This window comes from Theropithecus gelada, chromosome 2 (assembly GCF_003255815.1).
Source record: "Theropithecus gelada isolate Dixy chromosome 2, Tgel_1.0, whole genome shotgun sequence".
Classification (NCBI taxonomy): domain Eukaryota; kingdom Metazoa; phylum Chordata; class Mammalia; order Primates; family Cercopithecidae; genus Theropithecus; species Theropithecus gelada.
Window position 1 is genome coordinate 119266901 of NC_037669.1, and position 22312 is coordinate 119289212.

At 37.3% G+C, this 22312-nt stretch overlaps 1 protein-coding gene across 1 annotated transcript in view; it reads left to right on the forward strand.

Moving 5' to 3' along the window:
* The window catches only part of PLD1 (phospholipase D1), a 167113-nt gene that overhangs the window by 119467 nt on the left and 25334 nt on the right, over nucleotides 1-22312 (forward strand). Inside the window, exons 22-23 of the mRNA XM_025377614.1 lie at nucleotides 7085-7198; nucleotides 9209-9258. Of these exons, the coding sequence (XP_025233399.1) occupies nucleotides 7085-7198; nucleotides 9209-9258 (164 nt within the window). The remainder of the gene's footprint in view (nucleotides 1-7084; nucleotides 7199-9208; nucleotides 9259-22312) is intronic.

Genomic DNA, 22312 nt, shown 5'->3' on the forward strand with positions numbered 1-22312 from the left:
GCTCTGTACGGTTCCTGGAGAAGAGGTTACCTTGGGACACAGATGACAACAGATCGTGGCAGGAGACCTTTTGATTTAGATCATGTGAATGCTTTCATTCTAATTCTAAAAATTGTATAAAATGGTAATCTCAGCAGAGAGAGAAATGAAAAGATTAGCACAAGGCAGAGGCCAGCAATCCTTTTGAGCCTGAGCATGTGCCCTGGAAAAGAGAGGAAGGAAGAAGGAGACTTAAAGAAAAATGAGAGTGAAAACGGGCTGGGCCATAGTGAGAGCAGTTTAATATAAGCTTCTGTCTAACCTCATCTGGGGGCCACTCAGGGCCAAAAGACGATCAAGCCCAGGGTGAAGTCTAAGTCAAACATGCAGGGGAATCCCTCACCATTCTTAAGTTGGAAAGCTTGCCATTTTCAAAAGATAACCAATGAGAAAAATGATGTGTGTTTGTGCACAATATATAATAATTCAAAATCTATAAAGTCACATAGAGGATGGGTAAAGTCAGTGCTAAATAGGGCCAGCATTTCTAGTGGACTAGTCATGATTTTAGCCAGTTCTTTCATGTGCAGATGAGGAAACTGAAGCCCAGAAGGATCTTCTCCTTTTAAAGGATTTGCCAAGCACAAAATAAAAGGGGTTATGTCCCAAACGACCAAGAAGCTACAGGTCCAATTCCAGCATAACTGATACCACCATAGTATAAAGTTCTCTTTACACACACATACACACACTAAGCCCTAACCACAATTCTTATTTCTAACAGTATTCACTGCTGCAAAATCTACAACGATACAATTTATAGCAGCTCTTGAAGTTCACAGTGATGAAATACAAACTATAAATCCCAAATTCTCAAAAAGTAAAGAGTCTTGTCACTAGTGAAGCATATCAGGCTTCCTCGGGGCCTTCTTGCCAGACCCTGAGACCCAGTTGTGAGCAGACGAAGCTTCTCCTAACTGTCCTTCATGCTGAGGAGGGACCAGGGGGTGAAGGAGGAGGGGCTTATGCAGCAGACAAAAACAAGGAAAGGAACGTAGAGGTACATCACTGCTGTGACCCAGCTACATGGTACATTCGTACTCTGCTTTTAAAGGTACAAGCAGCTTTATAGCAATCACAAACATTTTTAATTTTTTTTTTTTTTGAGACGGCGTCTTACTCTGTCACCCAGGCTGGAGTGCCTTGGCGCCATCTCGGCTCACTGCAAGCTCCGCCTGCCAGGTTCACGCCATTCTGCCTCAGCCTCCCGAGTATGTGAAACTACAGGTGCCCACCACTACGCCTGGCTAATACACACACTACTATTTTCTGTTGAATTGTAATTTATTTTCTTTTCCTAGAGCTCATCTGAATTTCTAGCTCCAGCGCATTTCCACACAATAGGAGGGGTTTTAGTTTTGGCACTTCCTGATAAACGTGGCCAAATTCAGTGATTTCTCATTATTTCCCCTCTGTATTCAGCATCAGGGTTCTACTCCTGCCTCCTCTCCCTCCACATCCCTTCCTTGATCTTGATGCTATGGGGCCCTGGATCTTTGGAAAGGGGCTTCCAGGCACTGGTGTTGATCTCCCTCGGGCCTATTCTGGCATCTGCTTAATGTAGCTTGGGGATGTCAGCCTTCACCTTCAGGCCTGCCTCTCTACCACTTCTCCTCTGCTCCTGTCACACCGCATAGCTGCTGGACGACATACTCCACATTGCTCTGGAGTTCACCTGAAAGCAAGGCTCAGATCCTCCTGGCTCTCATATCTTCACATTGAAAAGAGAGTGGGGTCTATCCTGTTTTCCCCACAATTCAGCTTGAGGCCGAAGGACTGATTCCTTGCCCTGAGTCTTGCTCTCATTTCTCTACACTCCTGCCTCCGCTTAGAGAATCTCTCTCCAGTTCCCCAAATCTAAAAGAAGTTGATGTTTTTGTGTCCTGCTTCTCACCACTCTTCCGGGGTGAGAGTGCCACCCCGGGAGCAATGCCTGCTTCGTTTCTCCAGTCACAGAGTGGGGGAAGTTAACACATTTAAAGGGAAAAATGATTTAATGTTTTGTAGCATTGGCCTGCCACATTTTTATTGTCTTATAACATTACATTGGGGTCATTTTAACACAGTACCAGCAGTATCGTGCTACTGAGCCTTCATAGTGGTCATTTTTAGTGGATACAAGATGATCATTCCATTGAATGGCTATAACATAATGTAGTTAACCATCCCTTTATTATTGGACATTTATTTCCAATTTTTAGCTATTATACATAGCACTGCCATAAGAGTTAGGGAATTTTGAAGAAAAACGTTTAACAAGAAGCCTGAGAATGCTGTTTTATAGAAATTGAACTAATGTGGATGAAGTAGTTGCTGGCATGATGGGTAGTTATCCGGGGCTTAGTGCCCACTAGCCATTATCTTGCTTTTAAGATCATATATATTTTATACACTAGGGGCTCAGATTCTTACCCTAAGCTGATTGCTATCATTTCCCCAACCCCCATGTTGTGAGGATTCAGTATTTCCGAAGGGCATTAGATTCCTCAGCAGCTGGAACTCTTGTCCTCTGTGGATTGGATCAAGGAGGCAGATTGGACATAGTGTCCCATGGAATCTTCTGTGCTTTGGCTTACATTCAACCACAATTTTGCATTTGAAATTCCAGAGCCCTTTTTTCTACAGCAGCGAAAATCTAAATAGTTTCCACTAGTTTGCTGAACACAGTTCAAAATTTTCATCATTCAGGAAATTTATGAGCTACTATATTGTAAAATAGGAAAGGGTTTGAAATGGAGCTAAGAGAGTCCTAAAAACAAGAAAATGTGAATATTCTGATTCCTACAAACTAAAATTTGCAAGAATGTCTTATAATATTTTTATAGGACATTTCTCAATATCCTACATATGAGATCTCCCTTGTAAAATCATTTTTGCTTAAAAAAAGGATAAAATAGAACTGTCCCTTACAAACATCATCACAAACATTTGTGTCAAAAGACCAGCAATACCACTTGTAAGATTTTTCCAACAAAAGTAAAAAATTACTTTTGTTAGTCAACATAAATATCAAAATATTTATTTTGAAATAGAAACAAAATTAGAAGCAATTTAAATGCCTGTCAATAGAGAACTGGTTTAAATATTAAAGTACAGATACATGGTAGAATATTAAATATTAAAGTACAGATACATGGTCCCTGTTCTTAAAAAGCAACTATGTTCTGATGTGGAAGGATTTCCAAGATACCCTGTTAAATGGTAAAAATCATGTTCAGAAAAGTGTTTAAAGTGTTTATAGTATTCTAATATTTGTGTAGAAGGAAAAAGTACATATATTCTTACAAATTCATACACTATTTCTAAAAGAACATGGAGGAAACTGTTAACAGGAGTTGCCCTCAGGATGAAGGAGTGAGAGAGAATTTTTTTCACTGTATAATCATCTACCTCTTACATTTTGTACTATGAGCATATGTTACTCATTTGAAAGTAATCTATTTGGTGGTTCCTCAAAATGCTAAACATAGAATGACCATATGACCCAGCAGTTCCATTCCTGAGTATAGTCCCCAAAGAACTGAAAACAGGGACTCACAGATACTGTATGCTAATACTGATAGCAGTATTATTCACAATAGCCAAAAGGTGGAAACAGCACAAGTGTCCATCAGCAGGTGAATGTGGTATGTACATACCATGGAATATTATTCAGTCTTAAAAAGGAGGGAATTCTGACACATGCCACAACATGGGTGAACCTTGAAGATGTTATGCTAAGTGAAACAAGTCAGACATAAAGGACAAGTATTGTATTATTCTAATTACATGCAAAATCCAGAACCACCAGATTCATAAAGACAAAGCAGATTAGAGGTTACCAGGGGGTGCAGGCAGGGAAAAACAGGGTAGTTATGACTGGATAGTCACCGAGTTTCTGTCTGGAATGTTGAAAAGGTTTGGGATAGATCATCATGATAGTTATACAATATTGTGTATGTAATTGATGCCATTGGACTATACACTTAAAAATGGGGGCTGGGCGTGGTGGCTCACACCTGTAATCCCAACACTTTGGGAGGCCGAGGTGGACCGATCACCTGAGGACAGGAGTTCGAGACCAGCCTGACCAACATGGAGAAACCCCGTCTCTACTAAAAATACAAAAGTATACAAAATTGGCCGGGCGCGGTGGCTCAAGCCTGTAATCCCAGCACTTTGGGAGGCCGAGGCGGGTGGATCACGAGGTCAGGAGATCGAGACTATCCTGGCTAACATGGTGAAACCCCGTCTCTACTAAAAATACAAAAAACTAGCCGGGCGTGGTGGCGGGCGCCTGTAGTCTCAGCTACTCGGGAGGCTGAGGCGGGAGAATGGCGTGAACCCGGGAGGCGGAGCTTGCAGTGAGCCGAGATCACGCCACTGCGCTCCAGCCTGGGAGCACAGCGAGACTCCGTCTCAAAAAAAAAAAAAAAAAAAAAAGGATACAAAATTAGCCAGGCATGGTAGCACATGCCTGTAATCCCAGCTACTCAGGAGACTGAGGCAGGAGAATTGCTTGAACCCGGGGGGCAGAGGTTGTGGTGAGCCAAGATCACGCCATTGCGCTCCAGCCTGGGCAACAAGAGTGAAACTCCATCTTAAAAAAAAAAAAAAAAAGGTAAAATGGCAAATTTTATATTATATGTATTTTACCACAATAAAATGTAATTTAATTTAAAGAAAATATAACTTTATTTAAAGAAAAAAGTATGTAATATATTATATACATTTTACAAATAAAATGTAATTTAATTTAAAGAAAAAAACTCCTGTTCAGCTTAGCCTCTTCTCTACCAGAAACTTCCCCAGAAACATTTTTCCAACCTGATCCCATCCTCCTAAAGCAAATAATACCGCGTGTATAGCATGTGCCAGGCAGGGTTCTTGATTGAGCACTATCAAAACCAGAAAGATACGTGGACAGGCATCCTGTGTTTCCAAGGAGCTTATCACGTAGCCTAGAGAGCAGATGTGCGTATCACTATCGTGTGAAGCAGAAAGAGTGCTGAACAGACATCCTAGCCATGTGCTCTGAGTGCCAAGGCAAGAATAAACCAACTCGAACTGGAAGGGCCAAGATGGCTTGGCAGAGGAAGTAGCCGATAAGGTGACCTAGAAGAAGTGGGATTCATTGGAGGCCCGGAAGGCTGATAAGCCAAGCTTTATTAGTAGGAAGGTGTACCTCTGAACAAAGGGTGGTAGTCTCCTGTCACTGGGCTGTGGTTATGGGAGGATTATACTGTAAGGCAGTATAATCCTGAATTCTGAAAAGGCAGTTGAGGCCAAATGACATCCATTTTTAAGTGTCCAGTTTAATTTATTTTGAGTTTTAAATGTTGGCTGTGGGGAAATAGCTTTAATAGCTTAGGTTTTTTGTTTGTTTGTTTGTTCGTTTCTGTTCTTTTTCACTATCCTGCTCACCATATAGGGATATGAGCCTTTTATTCTTATCAAGCAGCAAACTTGAACAGTTTACATTTTTTAATGTTTTCTTTCCAACTCAAACTATGTTTGCCATCTAGTGATTAATCGATGCCATTACAACAACCTACTTAATTTCCTTGTTTCTTAGCAAGGCAGCCAAACTCACAGGCCTCCAAATTCCGTTGTTGGTAGTCATTTTTGCCCTGAACTTCTCTCCCCACTTGCCCTCATGTATACATCGACATTCAGAGACATCAGTAATAAAATCTGATCCCCCAAAGAGTACTATAATATTCACATGAGAGAAAATTTTAGTTGGTTAGAAGAAAATGCACTTTAGAAATGAGAAGTTTAAGTAGATCGGACTTGAAAATTAACCAATAACAACACACGTTTGTGTGACTGTAGTCCTCCCAGATATCCCGGCGAGATTCATTGATCACAGTGTATGTCACATTCCTTTCGAGGCTTTTTCTTCTTCCTGTATATCCTATAAATAGAGACAAGAATGTTAATAGCTTTTGATTCTGAATAAATGGTACCTATTTGGAGCATACTTCAAATTTCTGACTTTCTGAATGCCTGTCAAAGAGGGAAACCTACACTTTCTTCTTCTATTGTTATATCATTGAGTAGAATTCATTTTCCGTCAAAGGTTGTCGTTAATCACTTGAGACAGTGGGACATGAAATACTGTGTTGTATGTGCAGGGGGCTTAAATGTACATATTGGCTACTCAGAATTCTTTTTTTTTTTTTTTTTTTTTGAGACAGAGTCTCGCTCTGTCGCCCAGGCTGGAGTGCAGTGGCGCCATCTCTGCTCACTGCAAGCTCTGCCTCCCGGGTTCACGCCATTCTCCTGCCTCAGCCTCCCGAGTAGCTGGGACTACAGGCGCCCACCACCACGCCCGGCTAATTTTTTGTATATTTAGTAGAGACGGGGTTTCACCGTGTTAGCCAGGTGGTCTCGATCTCCTGACCTCGTGGTCCACCTGCCTCGGCCTCCCAAAGTGCTGGGATTACAGGCATGAGCCACTGTGCCCGGCCAGCCTCTCGGAATTCTTAAAGGGCCTAGGGTAACATTTTACAGCTGAAAACTCAGAGTTTCTAAGTAGATAATGATGACTTCTGTTTTGGAAAATATAATAGATCCAGTGTGTCTTTTTGCCCCTGAGATCTTGGCTATGAGAACTGATTTACTCAACAATTATTAACTGAATGTCTACTATTTCCATGACTCTAGCTAGGTACTGTGTTAACTATTAAGATAACATCTTTTTTCTAAACTTTGTTATAGCCTCCTCTCCCTGCCTCTTTCCGTGGGATCCAAGCAAGGATTTCTTACACTGCATTTTGTCCTACAAGCGATTATGCTGTAGAGAGACAATGGGTACAATTTCTACTTTACTGCCAAGTTCAGCTTGTTATTCAGGCTATGAAGTGATAGCCTGGATGACAACTTCTGTCCTCCAGTCCAACAGCACCCCCCTCCCAAGTCCTGAAATGTGACAGAACGTGTTGACGTGTTGTAGGAAGCCATTCACTCAATCTCAAAAACCACGTGAATTGCTTGGCTGTCATTTAAAGCTGATACTACCTTTTATTTTTTGGGTGAATTTCTCTGCATCTGACCTTTGCAGGGAAAACCAGAAATACCGGGTATATGTCGTGATACCGCTTCTGCCAGGGTTCGAAGGAGACATTTCAACCGGCGGAGGAAATGCTCTACAGGCAATCATGCACTTCAACTACAGGTGCCAAAACTCTAAATGGTCTGTTTTGAGCTTTGGATCATGCGTGTAAGCTGATGAAGAGAATGGCAGTGTTTCTCTGCCTCCATTCAGTGGAATGGGGAACGAATGAACACTTTATCTTACTTTCAAATCTTGGCCTGTTTGCTAGTTGGTAAAATTCAAATGGAGTCTACAATGATAAATGATTGGCCTAAGACACATGGCAAACATAAACGAACTAAAATATTAGTCCCTCTTGTATAGTTATTGTCTATTTCTATATATGTATAATGTTGGTTGAAACTTATCTCTAAGTGGTTAAATAGCTATTGAGATTTACATGTACTTTGCAGTAAATAGAGAAAAAATAAATGCCTGAAATGGTATGATTTGCTTGTGTTTGGTTATGATTCTTCAGGTAGCAAGTCCTTCAACAAGGTTGATAATGATAGCTTCTGTTAGTAAATACATTTCCGGAATTTTGTTTTCTCTACCACATCTTTGTTAAAATTTTAGGGAAAGTTTTATGCTTGATATTTTTAAAAGCTGAGTTTGTATATGTATTTAAAAGGGCACACTTGGGTTCCTCTTAAGGCTTCAGATATGGTCAGTGGAGCATTGTGAAAAGGGCTAGAAAGTGCTAGCTGGTGGCTGGGGGGAGCACAGGCTAGAGAGCCTGCATAGAAGGGGCTGGAAAGGCACCTCTGACCTTCTTTCAGGGTCACTTAACCAAAATCTCTTATTTTTGTGAACCACCTGTAGTTTCTCACCTTTCTAATCAAACCCTTTTGAAAGGTGGGAGAGGACGAACGATACCTTACATAGAACCCTTGGTAAGTAAAGCAGATTAGGGGTCAGGGCCTTGGTCAAATCGGGGGTGGAGGCTTAGATGCCCTCCTGCTTGGGCCCCTCCCCAGATGCTCCTGCTGGAGAATCTGTGCACAGTTTGAGTGCACCATTGTAGTGGAAATTTTTTTTTAATGCTCTTTTTTCTCACTGATGTTTCAGACTTGTATCTGTTTATCTGCCAGCATTTCAAGGATATATTTTGTTTGTTTCCTTCAGGGTGCTTTGCCTTGTTGCAGTACAAGGGAGCTTTAACTGTGCTTTGGCCTATATACTTGGACTGAAGATTTGCACATTTCTAATATTATCTGATTTACAAAATGATAAAAAAAGCTTTTCAAGTATTTAAGGCTCTGACATAATGTTTAATTGAATTTTATCAATTTCATTCACCATTCTAATATTATTTTTGCAATATTGTCAATTGTAATTGTTTCCTATGACTATTTTCTTGCCTTCGAACCAGCTGAACGAAATAACACATTTGGCTTTTGTTCAGAAACAAAATCTATAACCTTTTACTATGCAAAAACATCTCTATTTGCTGGCATCATCTTTAATAATATCAGCATTTCTCAGGCATAAGTATACTCTTTATTACTCTCATAGAACAAGCAGATGAAGCATAGAATTTTTGGTTTTGTCAGATTTTATAATTCATGAACGATTATCAGAGTCTTAAGAAACAAAATCATTAGCAGAGTCCTTTATCTGAGACTATATTTTTCATTTTTAAGTGGTTTTGCTGACTTTAGAGACAGCCCATTCTAATAGTTTAATTCGTAAATTATTCTGCTAAGTGCTTGCCCTTTTCACCTCTGAGAGCAATGTGATTCTGTAAGTATTCTTATCTACTGATGCATTCTAAATTTATCTTTGCTGTTATCCAGTTTTGTAAGAGGGAAAGTTCATTCATGACCCATCGTTTTTCAATAGCCTCTCTTTCTAAAATCTGACATGAATTTTATAACGTTTCCATTTACCCAACTCAAAACAACTATCATGTCCCATTAGTAACAAAAGTGATATTCATGTAACTTTTTAGCATTTAGAAATATACGTAGCATCTTCTCATGGAAGCACTTGTTCTGTTTTTACTTGTGTTAGAATTAAACCTACAGATACTGCATGGGATTGGTTGTTTTGAAACCTCTGTAATTATTTTTTTCCTTTATATATTTTCAGAACCATGTGCAGAGGAGAAAATTCCATCCTTGGACAGTTAAAAGCAGAGCGTAAGTAACTGCTTTTTTTCTCATATGGTAGTTTTTTATTATGAAGGCGAGGTATCAGTAATCATTAACGTTTCACAGTGTGATTATAGAACTCTATTTATAAAAGGTACCCCACAAAATGTTCACCTGTAATAAAGCATTTATTCTCATTAAGTTGCCCAAACCATTATTCAAATGAAGACACCAAGACTAAGTAGGTAATAAAAACTGAGCATCTTTATAATTTCTATTTATTTTTGTTTATAATTATTTTGATAATAACAATCATGAGATATTATAGTTGTTTGTTCTTCTTTATCTACTGAATGCAATTTTTTATACTTTTCAAAGACGCTTTCACAGATGTCTTCTTTTTTTTTTGAGACTGGGCTTCATTCTTGTTGCCCAGGCTGGAGTGCAATGGCATGGTCCCAACTCACTGCAACCTCTCCCTCCTGGGTTCAAGCAGTTCTTTTGCCTCAGCCTCCCAAGTAGCCGGGATTACAGGCGTGCACCACCACGCCCAACTAATTTTTTTTTGTACTTCTAGTAGAGACAAGGTTTCACCATGTTGGCCAGGCCTGTCTGAAACTCCTGACCTTGGGTGATCCGCCCGCCTCGGGCTCCCAAAGTGCTGGGATTACAGGTGTGAGTCACCATGCCCGGCCTCAGATGTCTTCTTAATTGATTCTTCTACCTAGTTCTTGGCTACAATATATTGTAACTAGAGGTTTACGTATCTATATCTCCCTGAACTATGGGTTCAGCATATAGTGGGCACTCAATATTGCCCTATATCTCTGTGCAATCGAAACAAACTAAACTGGAGTCAGAACCCAAGTTGTATGACTTCCAGTTCAAGTTGGGTCCAGATTGGGAAAACTTGGACAGCCACACTAAAAAGGCTATGCTTTATCCAGAAGGCAAGAAGAGTTTGGTGGACACCTCTGAGCCGCTGGAGCAAACTCATCAAACTGACATTTATATGAAGATTCATTTACTGTTGGTAAACAGGGTAGAGATGGTGGCAGGCAAGAGACAAAGGTACATTGGTAATGGAAAAGGAGGGTCATGTGTGGATAAGATTGTGAGGGAAGACTTGAGGGAATGTGGGAGCAGGAGAGGAAGGGAAGTGTCAGCTAATTCTGAGTTTCAATCCAACGGACCAAGAGAATGGAGCTGCCACAGGAGGTCTGGAAAAGGCAGAAGGACTCGTCCTAATCATGTGGTGCCCTTCAGATAGAATATAAACCTCAGCTGAGTTTTTTGAAGGAAGATTTTATTTTATACTGGTAGCCTCCCAAATGGGGTGCACTGGATGATGTACTGGAATGTGGGTAGAAAATAATAGACTTTCCAAGTCTGTATATTTTTAGTTTAAAAGTAAGAAATTAGGACATCAGCAGGAATGGCAGAGGAAGGATCTCCAAAAATACAGTCCTACATAAAAGCAACAAAATACTGACAAAAGTTGTCACAATCAACTTCTTTGGACGGGGAAATTAAAGGCTTGTAACAATCCAAGGAGTGTTTAATGAAGAAAAACAGCTGAATCTTGGTAAGAATAGCAAGCTGTGTGGCATTTTAACTTGCCGTATACCCATCTCCCTCTTCTCAGCTCCAGAATAGTCTTAAAAGCCAACAGCTGCTCAAATCAGGGTGAAAACCAGCAGCCTAGCAGGCATTGGGGGGAGCAGATCAGGGCTGAGGCTCCCATGTCCCAACAATTCTCACAGTATTGTCATTATGTGACCCGTCTGGCACTTCCCTTTAAACTCCCATTCTAAGTACTTATATTTATTTCACCTGACTCAGACCTTGCTCAGTGCAAGTAGCCTTTTTAAAAAACCTGGGTATTTATGGCCGGTCCCGGTGGCTCACGCCTGTAATCCCAGCACTTTGGGAGGCCGAGGTGGGCAGATCACGAGGTCAGGAGATCGAGACCATCCTGGCTAACACGGTGAAACCCCGTCTCTGCTAAAAATGCAAAAAATTAGCCAGGCGTGGTGGAGGGCGCCTGTAGTCCCACCTACTCGGGAGGCTGAGGCAGGAGAATAGTGTGAACCCGGGAGGCGGAGCTTGCAGTGAGCTGAGATCGCACCACTGCACTCCAGCCCAGGCGACAGAGCGAGACTCCATCTAAAAAAAAAAAAAAAAAAAAACCTGGGTATTTATCAAAAACAATCAGCAACATTTATTTAGCATCACAGCTAACTGAAGCGGCAGTAACAGTTGAGTGAGCAAGAAGCTGACTAAAAATCTTAAGAGGAAAAGCTGAGGAAGGAGATCCCCTAGTGGGCACTAGAAACCTCCAACGTATCCCTGGGAATCTGAAAGGTCATGGGTACGTGGAGGGCTGTGCCCATGCCCAGGGCAATGCGCATGCTCAGGAAAGGATTGAGCCGGCCCTAAGCTCTCACGTCTAGCTGACCTTGAGGCTTTGTGCAAGCAGAAAGTGAAGCCTAAGACAGAGTTATAAACTGCATGCCGGAGCATGTGAGGCCTGTGGCCCTCACACACATACACAGAGCTCCTCAGTGAAGTGTAAGAAACTCATTTGGTACAGGCATTTAAGGAATTGTATAAAGTATGTTCTCTGGCCACAATGGAATGAAATTATAAATAACAAAAGGAAATGTTGGGAATTCACAGATAGGTAGAAATTATACAAAATACTTCTAAATAAGCAAAGAATCAAAGAAGATACTTCAAAGGACAGTAGAAAATATTTTGAGATGAATGAAAATAAAAACAACATATCCAAACTTACGAAAGGCAGCTATAGCAATGCTTACAGGGAAATTTATAACTATAAACATTTATATTATTTAACAGAAAATAAGAAATCTCAAATCAATAACCTAACCTTACATTTTAGGAAAGTAGAAAAAGAAGAGAAAAATAAACCCAAAACAAGCAGAATAAAAGAAATAACAGATTGGAGGGAAAATAAATGAGATAATAGAAAAAAATAGAGAAAATTAGTGAAGCCAAAAGTTAGCTTTTTGAAAAGATCAACAAAATTGACAAACCTTTTAGGTGGACCAAGTAACAAATAGAGAAGACTCAAAGCACCAAAATCAGAAATAGAGGAGACATTACTACTGACTTTACAGAAATAAAATGGAGTGTAGAATACTATTAACAGTTGTATGCCAACAAATTAGCCCAGATAGATGGATAAATTCCTTTAAAGACACTGTATTAGTCAGGGTTATCTAGAGAAACAGAACCAATAGGAGAGATATATATATAAATTGAGAAAGTATATAAATATAACTTCTCAGCCTCCATAATTACCTGAGCCAATTCCTCGTGGTAAATCTTTTCATATATATAAAAGATACATGTATGAATATATATTTTATATATTTACATATTATATGCATATATATTATTTAATATATATTAAATAAAATATTTATTAAAAATAAAATATATAAATATGTGTTATATCTATGTAATTATAGATAATATTTTAAATAATATATAAATAAGTAATTTATATATTATATAGTTATATATCCATCTATATAATATTTATTGATATATATCTTTTATCTATATGAAAAGATGTATATATAATAAAATATATATTTATACATTATATATTATAAATATATAGATATATATTTTTATGTGCTATATATAAACAATATATAAAATTTTATATTATATATTATATATTTTTATATATCTATCTTTCATATATATATGAAAAGATTTATTATGAGGAATTGGCTCAAGTAATTACGGAAGCTGAGAAGTTCCACAATCTGCAAGCTGGACACCCAGGAAAGCTGGGTATGTAATTCTCATCCAAGTCTGAAGGCCTGAGAATCAGAGGAGCCAATGGTGTTAATCGCAGTAAAAGGGTAAGAGCAGACCGAGATTCCAACAGAAGCAGAAAAGCAAGAATCAAAAGGCATGAATTCGTCTTCCATCTGTCTTTCGATCTCCTCTGGCGCTCAGTGGATTAGATGATGCCCACCAACATTGGGGAGGGCAATCTACTTTAATGAATCCACGGATTCAAATGCAAATCTCATCCAGAAAACCCCTCACAGATACACTCAGAAACAATATTAAATGGACACCTCTTGGCCCAGTGTTGATATGTACCATTAATGGTATTGTATTAAAGACACAAACTCCCAAAACTGATTCTAGAAAAAATTGAAATTCTAAATAGAGCAATAACAAGTAAAGAGATTAATTTAGCAATCAATAATCTTCCTACAAAGAAAAGCCCAGGCCCAGTGGCTTTGCTAGTTAGTTCTACCATCCGCAATAGAATTAACACTAATCCTTCGTATACTTCCCCCCAAAAATAGATAGGAGAAAGGAATATAGTTACATGTTGCATAATGACATTTCAGTCAACAACAGATTGCAGCATGATGGTGGTCCTGTAAGATTATAATGGAGCTGAGAAATTCCTATCACCAAATTATGCCACAGTCATACTCATGTCATGGTACAATTCCTTTATTTTTAAATAAATTTAAAAATTTAATGTAACCTAAGTGTACAGCATTTATAAGTCCACAGTAGTGCACAGTAATAATTTAGGTCTTCACATTTATTCACCACTCACTTACTGACACCCAGAGCAATTTCATTCATGGTAAGTGCTCTATGTAAGTGTATCATTTTTGGTATCTTATACCATGATTTTACCATGCCTTTTCTATGCTTAGATTCACAAATACTTGCTATTAAGTTGCACTTGCCTACAGTATTCAGTACAGTATCATGCTGTACAGGTCTGTAGCCTAGGAGCAATAAGCTATACCATATAGCCTGGGTATGTAGTAGACTATATGATTAGTGTAGTAGGTTTGTGTGATTAAACTTTATGATGTTCAAACAGTGACAAAATCACCCAATGACACATTTTTCAGAACGTATCCCCATCATTAAGCAATGTATTACTATACTTCCCAACACATTCTATGAGTCCAGTATTATCCTGATACCAAAACCAGAGTCATTATAATAAAGGAAAAGGACCAGGTGCGGTGGCTCACACCTGTAATCCCAGCACTTTGGGAGGCCGAGGTAGGAGGATCACGAGGTCAAGAGGTCGAGAGCATCCTGGCCAACATGGTGAAACCGCATCTCTATTAAAAATACAAAAATTAGCTGGGCGTGGTGGCCTGCAACTGTAGTCCCAGCTACTCAGGAGGCTGAGGCACGAGAATCGCTTGAACCTGGGAGGCGGAGGTTGCAGTGAGCCGAGATTGCGCCACTGTACTCCAGCCTGGGCGACAGAGTGAGACTCCATCTCGAAAAGAAAGCCACAGATCAATCAGATCAATATTCCTTGTGAACGTACACACAAAATTCCTCAGTGAAATACTACTAAACTGAATCCAACAATATAAAAAGGATTATACATAGTGACCAAATGGGATTTTTCCCAGGAATGCCTGGTTGGTTTTAACATCTGAAAATCAATCAGTGTGATGCACCATGTTAATAGAACAAAGGACAAAAACCGCAAATAATCATCTCATTAGACACAGAAAAATTATTTGGCAAAATAATTAAAACAAAACAAAAAAACCTCAACAAACTAGGAATACATGGAAACTTCCTCAGCCATATAAATGGTATTTGTAGATGTCACATATAACTGACATCATACTTAATGGTGAAATACTGAAAGCTTTCTCCTCTATGATCAGTGACGAGATGAGAAAGTTCACTCTTGTCAACATTGCACTGGAGGTTTTAGTCACAACAATTGAGCAAGACAAATACATTTTTTTAAAGGGAAAGGAACAGGAAGAATAAAACTACCTCTTTTTATAGATGACATGATCTTGTATGCAGGAAATTCAAAGGAATTCACACATACTATTACAGATAATAAATTAGTCTAGCAATGTTTCAAGATACAAGATGAATATTCAAAAATCAATTCACTTTTATACTGTAGCAATGAATAAACTGAAAATGAAATTAAGAAAACAATTCGATTTAAAATAGCATCAAAAGAATTAAATATTTAGCAATAAATTTAATAAAGGCAGTGGAAGATACATATGCTGAACATAATAAAATATTGAAAGAGATTAAGGAAGATCTAAATAAATAAGAAGATACTCTGTTAATGGATTGAAAGACTTGGCATTGTTAAGATGGCAGTACTCTCCAAATTTATCTATACATTCAACACAATCCCTATTAAAATCCCAACTACCTTTTTGCAAAAAATTGACAAACCCTAAAGTTCATTTGAAATTTCAAGGCATTTAGCATTGCCAAAACTATCTTGAATAAGAACAAATTGGAGGGGTCACATACGTGATTTCGAAACTTGCAGCAAACCTACAATAATAGTGTGACTTACAGATCAACTGAATAGCGTTGAGAATCTAAAAATAGTTCTTATGATTATGGTCAATTAAATTTCAGCAAGGTGGTGCCAAAACAATTCAATGGAGAAAGAATAGTCTTTTCAACAAATGGTGCTGGAAAAACTAGATATCCACGTGCAAAAAGAAAAAAAAAAAGTTGAACCCCTACCTCATATCATATACAAAAATTAACTCAAAAGGGATCAAAGGCCTGAATATAAAAACTAAAACTATACATTTCCCAGAAGGAAATAATAGGCACAAATCGTTGTGACAATGGCTTCTTGGATTTTACACCAAAAGCACAAGCAAACATATAAAAATAGATAATTTGGATTTCATCAAACATGAAAGCTCGAAAGCCTTTGTGCTCCAATGAACATTATCAAGGAAGTGAAAACACCCCACAGAATGGGATAAAACTGTTTGCAAATCATATATATAAGGGACTAGTGTACAGAATGTATAAAGAATTCTTACAATTCAATAATAAAAATAAAAATAACTCAAAAAATAAAAAAATGGGCCAAGGATCTAAACAGGTGTTTTTCCAAGTAGATATTCAAATGGCTGATAAGTACGTGAAAGAAAACTCAATATCACTAATCACTAGAAATTCAACTCAAACCCACAATACAACCTCACACCTTCACATTCACTAGGATGGCAATAATAATAATAAAGTATTGGCAAGGATGTGTAAATAGTGGAACCTTAGCACATTACTGTTGGGAATGAAAAATGGTACTATTTCTTTGGAAAGCCGGTTTGGCAGTTCCGCAACAGTTAAGTGTAATTACCCTATAACCCAGCAGTTCTACTCCTTAACATTTACTCAGATATTAAAAACAAATGTCCACACAAAAATTTGTACACGAATGTTTATAGCAGCATTATTCAGAAAGCCAAATGTCCATTAATTGATGAATGTAGCAACAAAATGGGGTGTATCCATACAGTGGAGTATTATTTAGATGTAAAAAGGCTTGAACTGACACATGCTGCATCACAGATGAACCCTGAAGACCTTACGCTAAGTGAAAGAAGCCAGGCATAAAAGGCCACATATTGTCTGGTTTCATTTTTATAACATGTCTTCAATAGGCAAATCCATAGAGCCAGTTAGTAGAATAATAGGGTGTAGGGGAGAGTGGAATGGGGTGTAACTGTTAATGAGTATAGGGATTTTTGGGGGGGGGTGATAAAAATGTCTTGAAATTAGGTAGTGGTGATGGTTGTACAGCCTTGGGAATGTACTACTTATAAAACATACTGATTTGTACACTTTAAAGAAGAGAATTTTATAGTATAAAATTTATAAATTGTAAGAATTTTAAAATGATTTGGAAACTTTAAATACAAATTTAAAACAGTGACAAATTTAAAATAGTGACAAGTTTCAATACATGTATATAATTTCAAAATATACATATACTGGTGTTGTGTGTTCAGCAATTTTTCACTGATGGTCTGCTCAACCTGCAAAACTTTTGAAAACAACTTTAGACAAAAGATATGTACATCACCAATAACGAATACTTCCAAAAGTTGTATCTCATTGTATGTAGGACAGGGATTTGCCAGAGTATTATCTCTGTCTCTGTCTTCTGAAGGCCTAAAATGAAGATGACAGTGAATGAGTAAATTTATAAAAGATATATTGATGAAGTAAAATCGGGAAAATCATTCAGTGCTGGCAGTGGCTTGTGAAGAAGCACAGGTGAGGATATAGGAGAAGAAACAAAAAAATCAAAACAAGCCTATTACGTTTTCAACAGTAAAAATGTCCTGGGCTTATTATAAGGTATTTCCTTTGGCTCTAGACCCTTTTCCTGCCTTTGCCTATTCAAGGGTACAAATTGGATTTTAACACAAAAAGTAATTTCAGTGCTAAGCCTGTTTGTAAAAAGATTTCCAAGTACCTTGGGAACAGTCAAAAATAAGGCGTCTCAGTGGGGAAAATGTTCATATGCTAGACAAAGAGAAAAGATTAATTACATAATGCCTGTTTCTAAAGTACAAGGTTGTATTGTTGGCTTTGTTTTTGTATATGTAGTGGGTTTTAAATACATGAACTAGCTAATCTCTAATTGGATAGAGAAATATAGTTCTCTACTGTTTTAATTATTTAGAATAACAAAACTGCTGCTATGAATATGTTAAAATTCCTGAAAAGAAAACCAGCAACTATTAGTATGTAATTATCTGATACACCAGTCTTCAGAGATTTAATGTTTAATTTAAAGCATTTCTTTATCGTTTTTATAATTTTTGTTAATTTCGGTATTAGCAGCCAATTTAGTATGATTTAAGGGCCAGAAGTTTTCAATCAGGATTAGATATGTACATATACCAAGTGCTACCAGTTTTTAAGTAACAAAAGCCTGTAACAATTCTTGATGTCCTTTCACGAAATTTTCTTATAAATATCGAGTCTATTGTATTGAATTTCTCTTCTTTTTTTTTTTTATTATACTCTAAGTTCTGGGGTACACGTGCAGAACATGCAGTTTTGTTACATAGGTATACATGTGTCATGGTGGTTTGCTACACCCATCAACCCATCACCTACATGAGGTATTTCTCCTGATGCTATCCCTCCCCCAGCCTCCCATTCCCCTGACAGGCCCCGGTGTGTGTGATGCACACACCAATGATCACAACAGGTATGTCCTGGGATCTGAATAAATCTCCAGGTTCTCAGATACCTCCATGACATTGTATAACTTGGGACTCTTTCTTATACTTGTTTATCTATTTCTTCACATTAATGCTTGTATATGCTCCTGGTTTGCTTATATTTTCTTCAAAAAGCATATGTTTCTCTGGTATATCCTCATAACATAAATTAACATCACCAACTTTGTACCTATTACATGTTGAGCCAGTTTTTTTCACAGAATAAAGTACTGGCTGAAATATTTTCTCTATTTGTTTTTTCTTCTTTCCATATAGAGTTCACGGTGAATTTATTCACATCATAAATGGGCGTCCCCATAGCATTTGGCAGGCCACACTCGCATTTGTCCAAAATGTCCACTTTCTGGCTAGGAACCATTATCTTTCTTTTAGATCATGTTACTGGTACCAACTGTTAGCTCTCTTCCCAAGGCCATTTTTCACGAAGAAATAAAGATTTAATTACTTCATAAGAATTATTGCATAGTCAAGGATGAGTGGGAGGTAGGTATGGACTGTGGGCTGACAGGCTGTCTTACTAAGTGATGTTTTGCTGATACTCTCTAGGCCTGCTTTGACATGGCACATAGATGTGCTTTAGAAAATTACAAATATGACATGGCCTAAACCTTCAAGCTGCTGACAGCTAGTCAGTATCATTAATCTTAAAAAAAAATTAATTTTGAAATAATTTCAAATTTATAGAACGACTTCCAGGACTGCCATATATCCTTCATCCTAATTTCCCAGATGTTGTAATAATTTTACTTTCTTTGCTTTATCATTCTCTCTTAATACAAAGATACATTGATATATAGATGTTGGGATTTTTTTTTTTTTTTAAACTCTGAGTCGTTTTGGAATAAGTTGCAGCCATGATACCAATTTCCCCCTAAATATGTATGTGTGTTTCTGAGAAAACAAGGACATTCTCTTAAGCAAGTATAGTTCAATTATCAAAATAAATGAACATTGATATAATACTGTTATCAGTTTATAGAACTTATTGAAATTTTGCCAGTTGTCTTAGGAATGTTCATAGCAAAAGAGGGAAGAAGGCTTTTTCCTAGGCTAGAATTCAGTTCACAATCATTTGTGACATTAAGTTGTCATATGTCTTTATTTTTCTTTAATCTGAAATTATCTTTCAATCATTTTGATGGGGGGGGTGGCAGAGCTTTCTGATCTTGATGTTTTTGAAGAGTGCAGGCCAGTTGCTCTATAGATTGTCCCTCAATTTGAGTACATCCGTTGTTTTCTCGTGATTAGATTCAGGTTATGCTTTTTTGGAGCAGTATCACAGAAGTGAGGTTGTGTTCTTACTGTAACATAGCAGGAACAACCTTACTGGTTATATTAACTTTGATCACTTAGTGAACGTGGTGTCTGCCAGAATTCTCCACTATTTTCCCCTTCATAATTAATACTATTTTGTAGGAAAACACTTTAGGTGTATATACATATCCTGCTTCTTATCAACCATTGACCTCCTGGTTTTAGCATGCGTTAATCATTCTCTGAATCAATTATTGTGATAGTTACCAAATGCTGACTTTCTGATTCCATCTTTTTTTCCTACATTTATTGGTTTCTTTTAAATTAATTAGTTGGAATTTTACTGTAAGGAAAGTTTTCCCTTTTTCCCCGTTTATGTACTTATATTAGTATGGATTTACAGCTTCTTTTATTCAATGAGTTAAGATCTTGGAGTTCAGCTTGCCCAGGTTTGGCCAATGAGGGCCTTTTAAAGGTGGCTTGATGTTTTTTGGACATGTCCCCAGTAATCGTCTTCTTTTACTGGCACAACAAGGTGTCCCAGACTCATATATTCCCAACACTAGCCCTGCAATCAGCCATTTCTCCAAGGAACCTAGGTTATTTTAGTGAAAAATTGTATTTATAAAGCAAAATCTGGGTGCTAGATGTGATCATTGCTACTAGAATATCACTACTTTGGGCCTCTGTACACACACACAAACCTGTTCTCTCTCTTTCTTGTCATATGGATACCTCCAATTCCAATCCCACAACATAGGGTTCCTTCTAGTCATCCTTCTCTTTATGTTTATACCTCCTTTCTTTCACAGTGAGAAACACAGCTCCCTAATCCACAGCATATTTATGTATTTCCTCAACCTTACAATACACAGAAAATAATTTTGGGATTGCTGGCCCATACCACTGTGAAAAATGAATCTACTTACTAGAGTTTAACATTTGCTTATAGTGTTTTTTGCCTTTAGCCTAAGGGTGTACACTCAAATGTCTGTGATCAAAAGTAGTTGGATTATGTTGTTAACTTCATTTGCTGGGATTATGTTATTAACTTCATTTGGTTTGGTTCATTTGCTTTGGTTTATATTACATTTCAGGGTTTTTTTAAATCTCTCTTTTTTTTTTTGAATGCGTGAGCTATGCTTCCAATAGCCAGAGCTATACAAAAAGTATATTTAGATAAATGCCATTCCTCTATACTTTCAGTTTCTACCCCAACCTTTTATCTTTTTCACCCTGTACTCACCCATCCCCTATTGGTAACCGGTTTCATCAGTTTCTAGGTTAATCTTGTGTTTCTTCTTGGAAAAATGCTCAGATAAGTGTATATTTTCTTATTTCTCCCGATCTCTTTCACAAAAAATATACTGCATATTCTCTTGTTCACCTTTTCTTTTCCATTTAACGGAATATCCTGGAAATCACTCCATATTAATTCACAGAGATCTTCATTTCTTTTTAACACTGCATAGTCTTCCATATGTGGATTTGCCATAGTTTATTCAATCACTTTGTTATGAAGGAGCAGTTAGATTAACTTCAACAACAATTATATGTTTCTAATAGAACTATATACAATGGGTAACTGTGTATATATTAATATATATGCATATATGTTCTTATTTGTTGGAGGTATATATTTAGAGTAAATTTCTAGAGTGGGATTGCTGGGTCAGGAGGTAAACACATAGGTAGCTTTGTTAGATATTGCTAAATGACCCTTCAAAAAATTTGTAAAAATTTGCATTTTTATCACTAGTGTATGAGAGTCTGGCTTCAACCCATTCTCACTAACAGAATATGTTGTCCTACTTTTTATTTTTTGCCAGTCTTATTAGATACGAAATGGTTTCTCAATGTCATTTTTATTTGCATTTCTGTCATTATGAGTCAACATGGATATCTTTTCAAATGTACCTTTTTTGTGTGTGAATTGTCTATTCATGTCTTTTGCCCATTTTTCTATTAAGATTTTGATTTTCTTTTCCCTTCAATTATTTAGAGTTCTTTATATGTTAGGATTATCACCTCTTTTATCTGTGACATATACCGCAAATACTTTCTCCTAATTTGTCTTCTGCCTTTTGTTTTTTGCTGGTGGTGTTTCGTGTCATGCAAATGTGTTGTTGTTTTTTTAATCTAACCAATTTACCAATCTTTTCTTTTCTTTTTTTCTTTTTCTTTTTTCTTTTCTTTTTTTTTTTTTGCGTTTGGATACTTACAAAGTCTTTCCTACATTTGAGGTAGAGAGGAATTCACGCTTGCTTTCTTCTATCACTTGTCTGGTTTCATTTGCTTACATTTTTATCTCTGATCCATTTGGAGTTTATTCTTGATAAAAAAATTTTGGAGTTTTATCTTTTTCAGGTAGCTATGGAACTGTACTAGCACCTTTTATTTAAAAGTCCTCGTCCTTATCATTTGAGCTGTTTCCTTTATCATATACAAAATTTCCTTATGTATTTGCATCTCTTTTTGGACTTTCTATCCCATTCACTGGTTTATCTGTCTATTTATCTGCTAGATCTGCGCTGTTTTAATTATACAGACTTTATAGTATGTGTTAATATCTGATAGGGCTAATGACTCATAGCTTTTCTCTTCTGTTTTTCTCAATTTATTCTTGCATGTTTATTTTTTCCATACAAACTACAGGTTATCTAACTCCATGAAAACTTGTTGATATTTTTTCCATTACAATACATTAGATTACATTACATTAATGTGATCTCGTGTAATGTAATGAGATCACATTA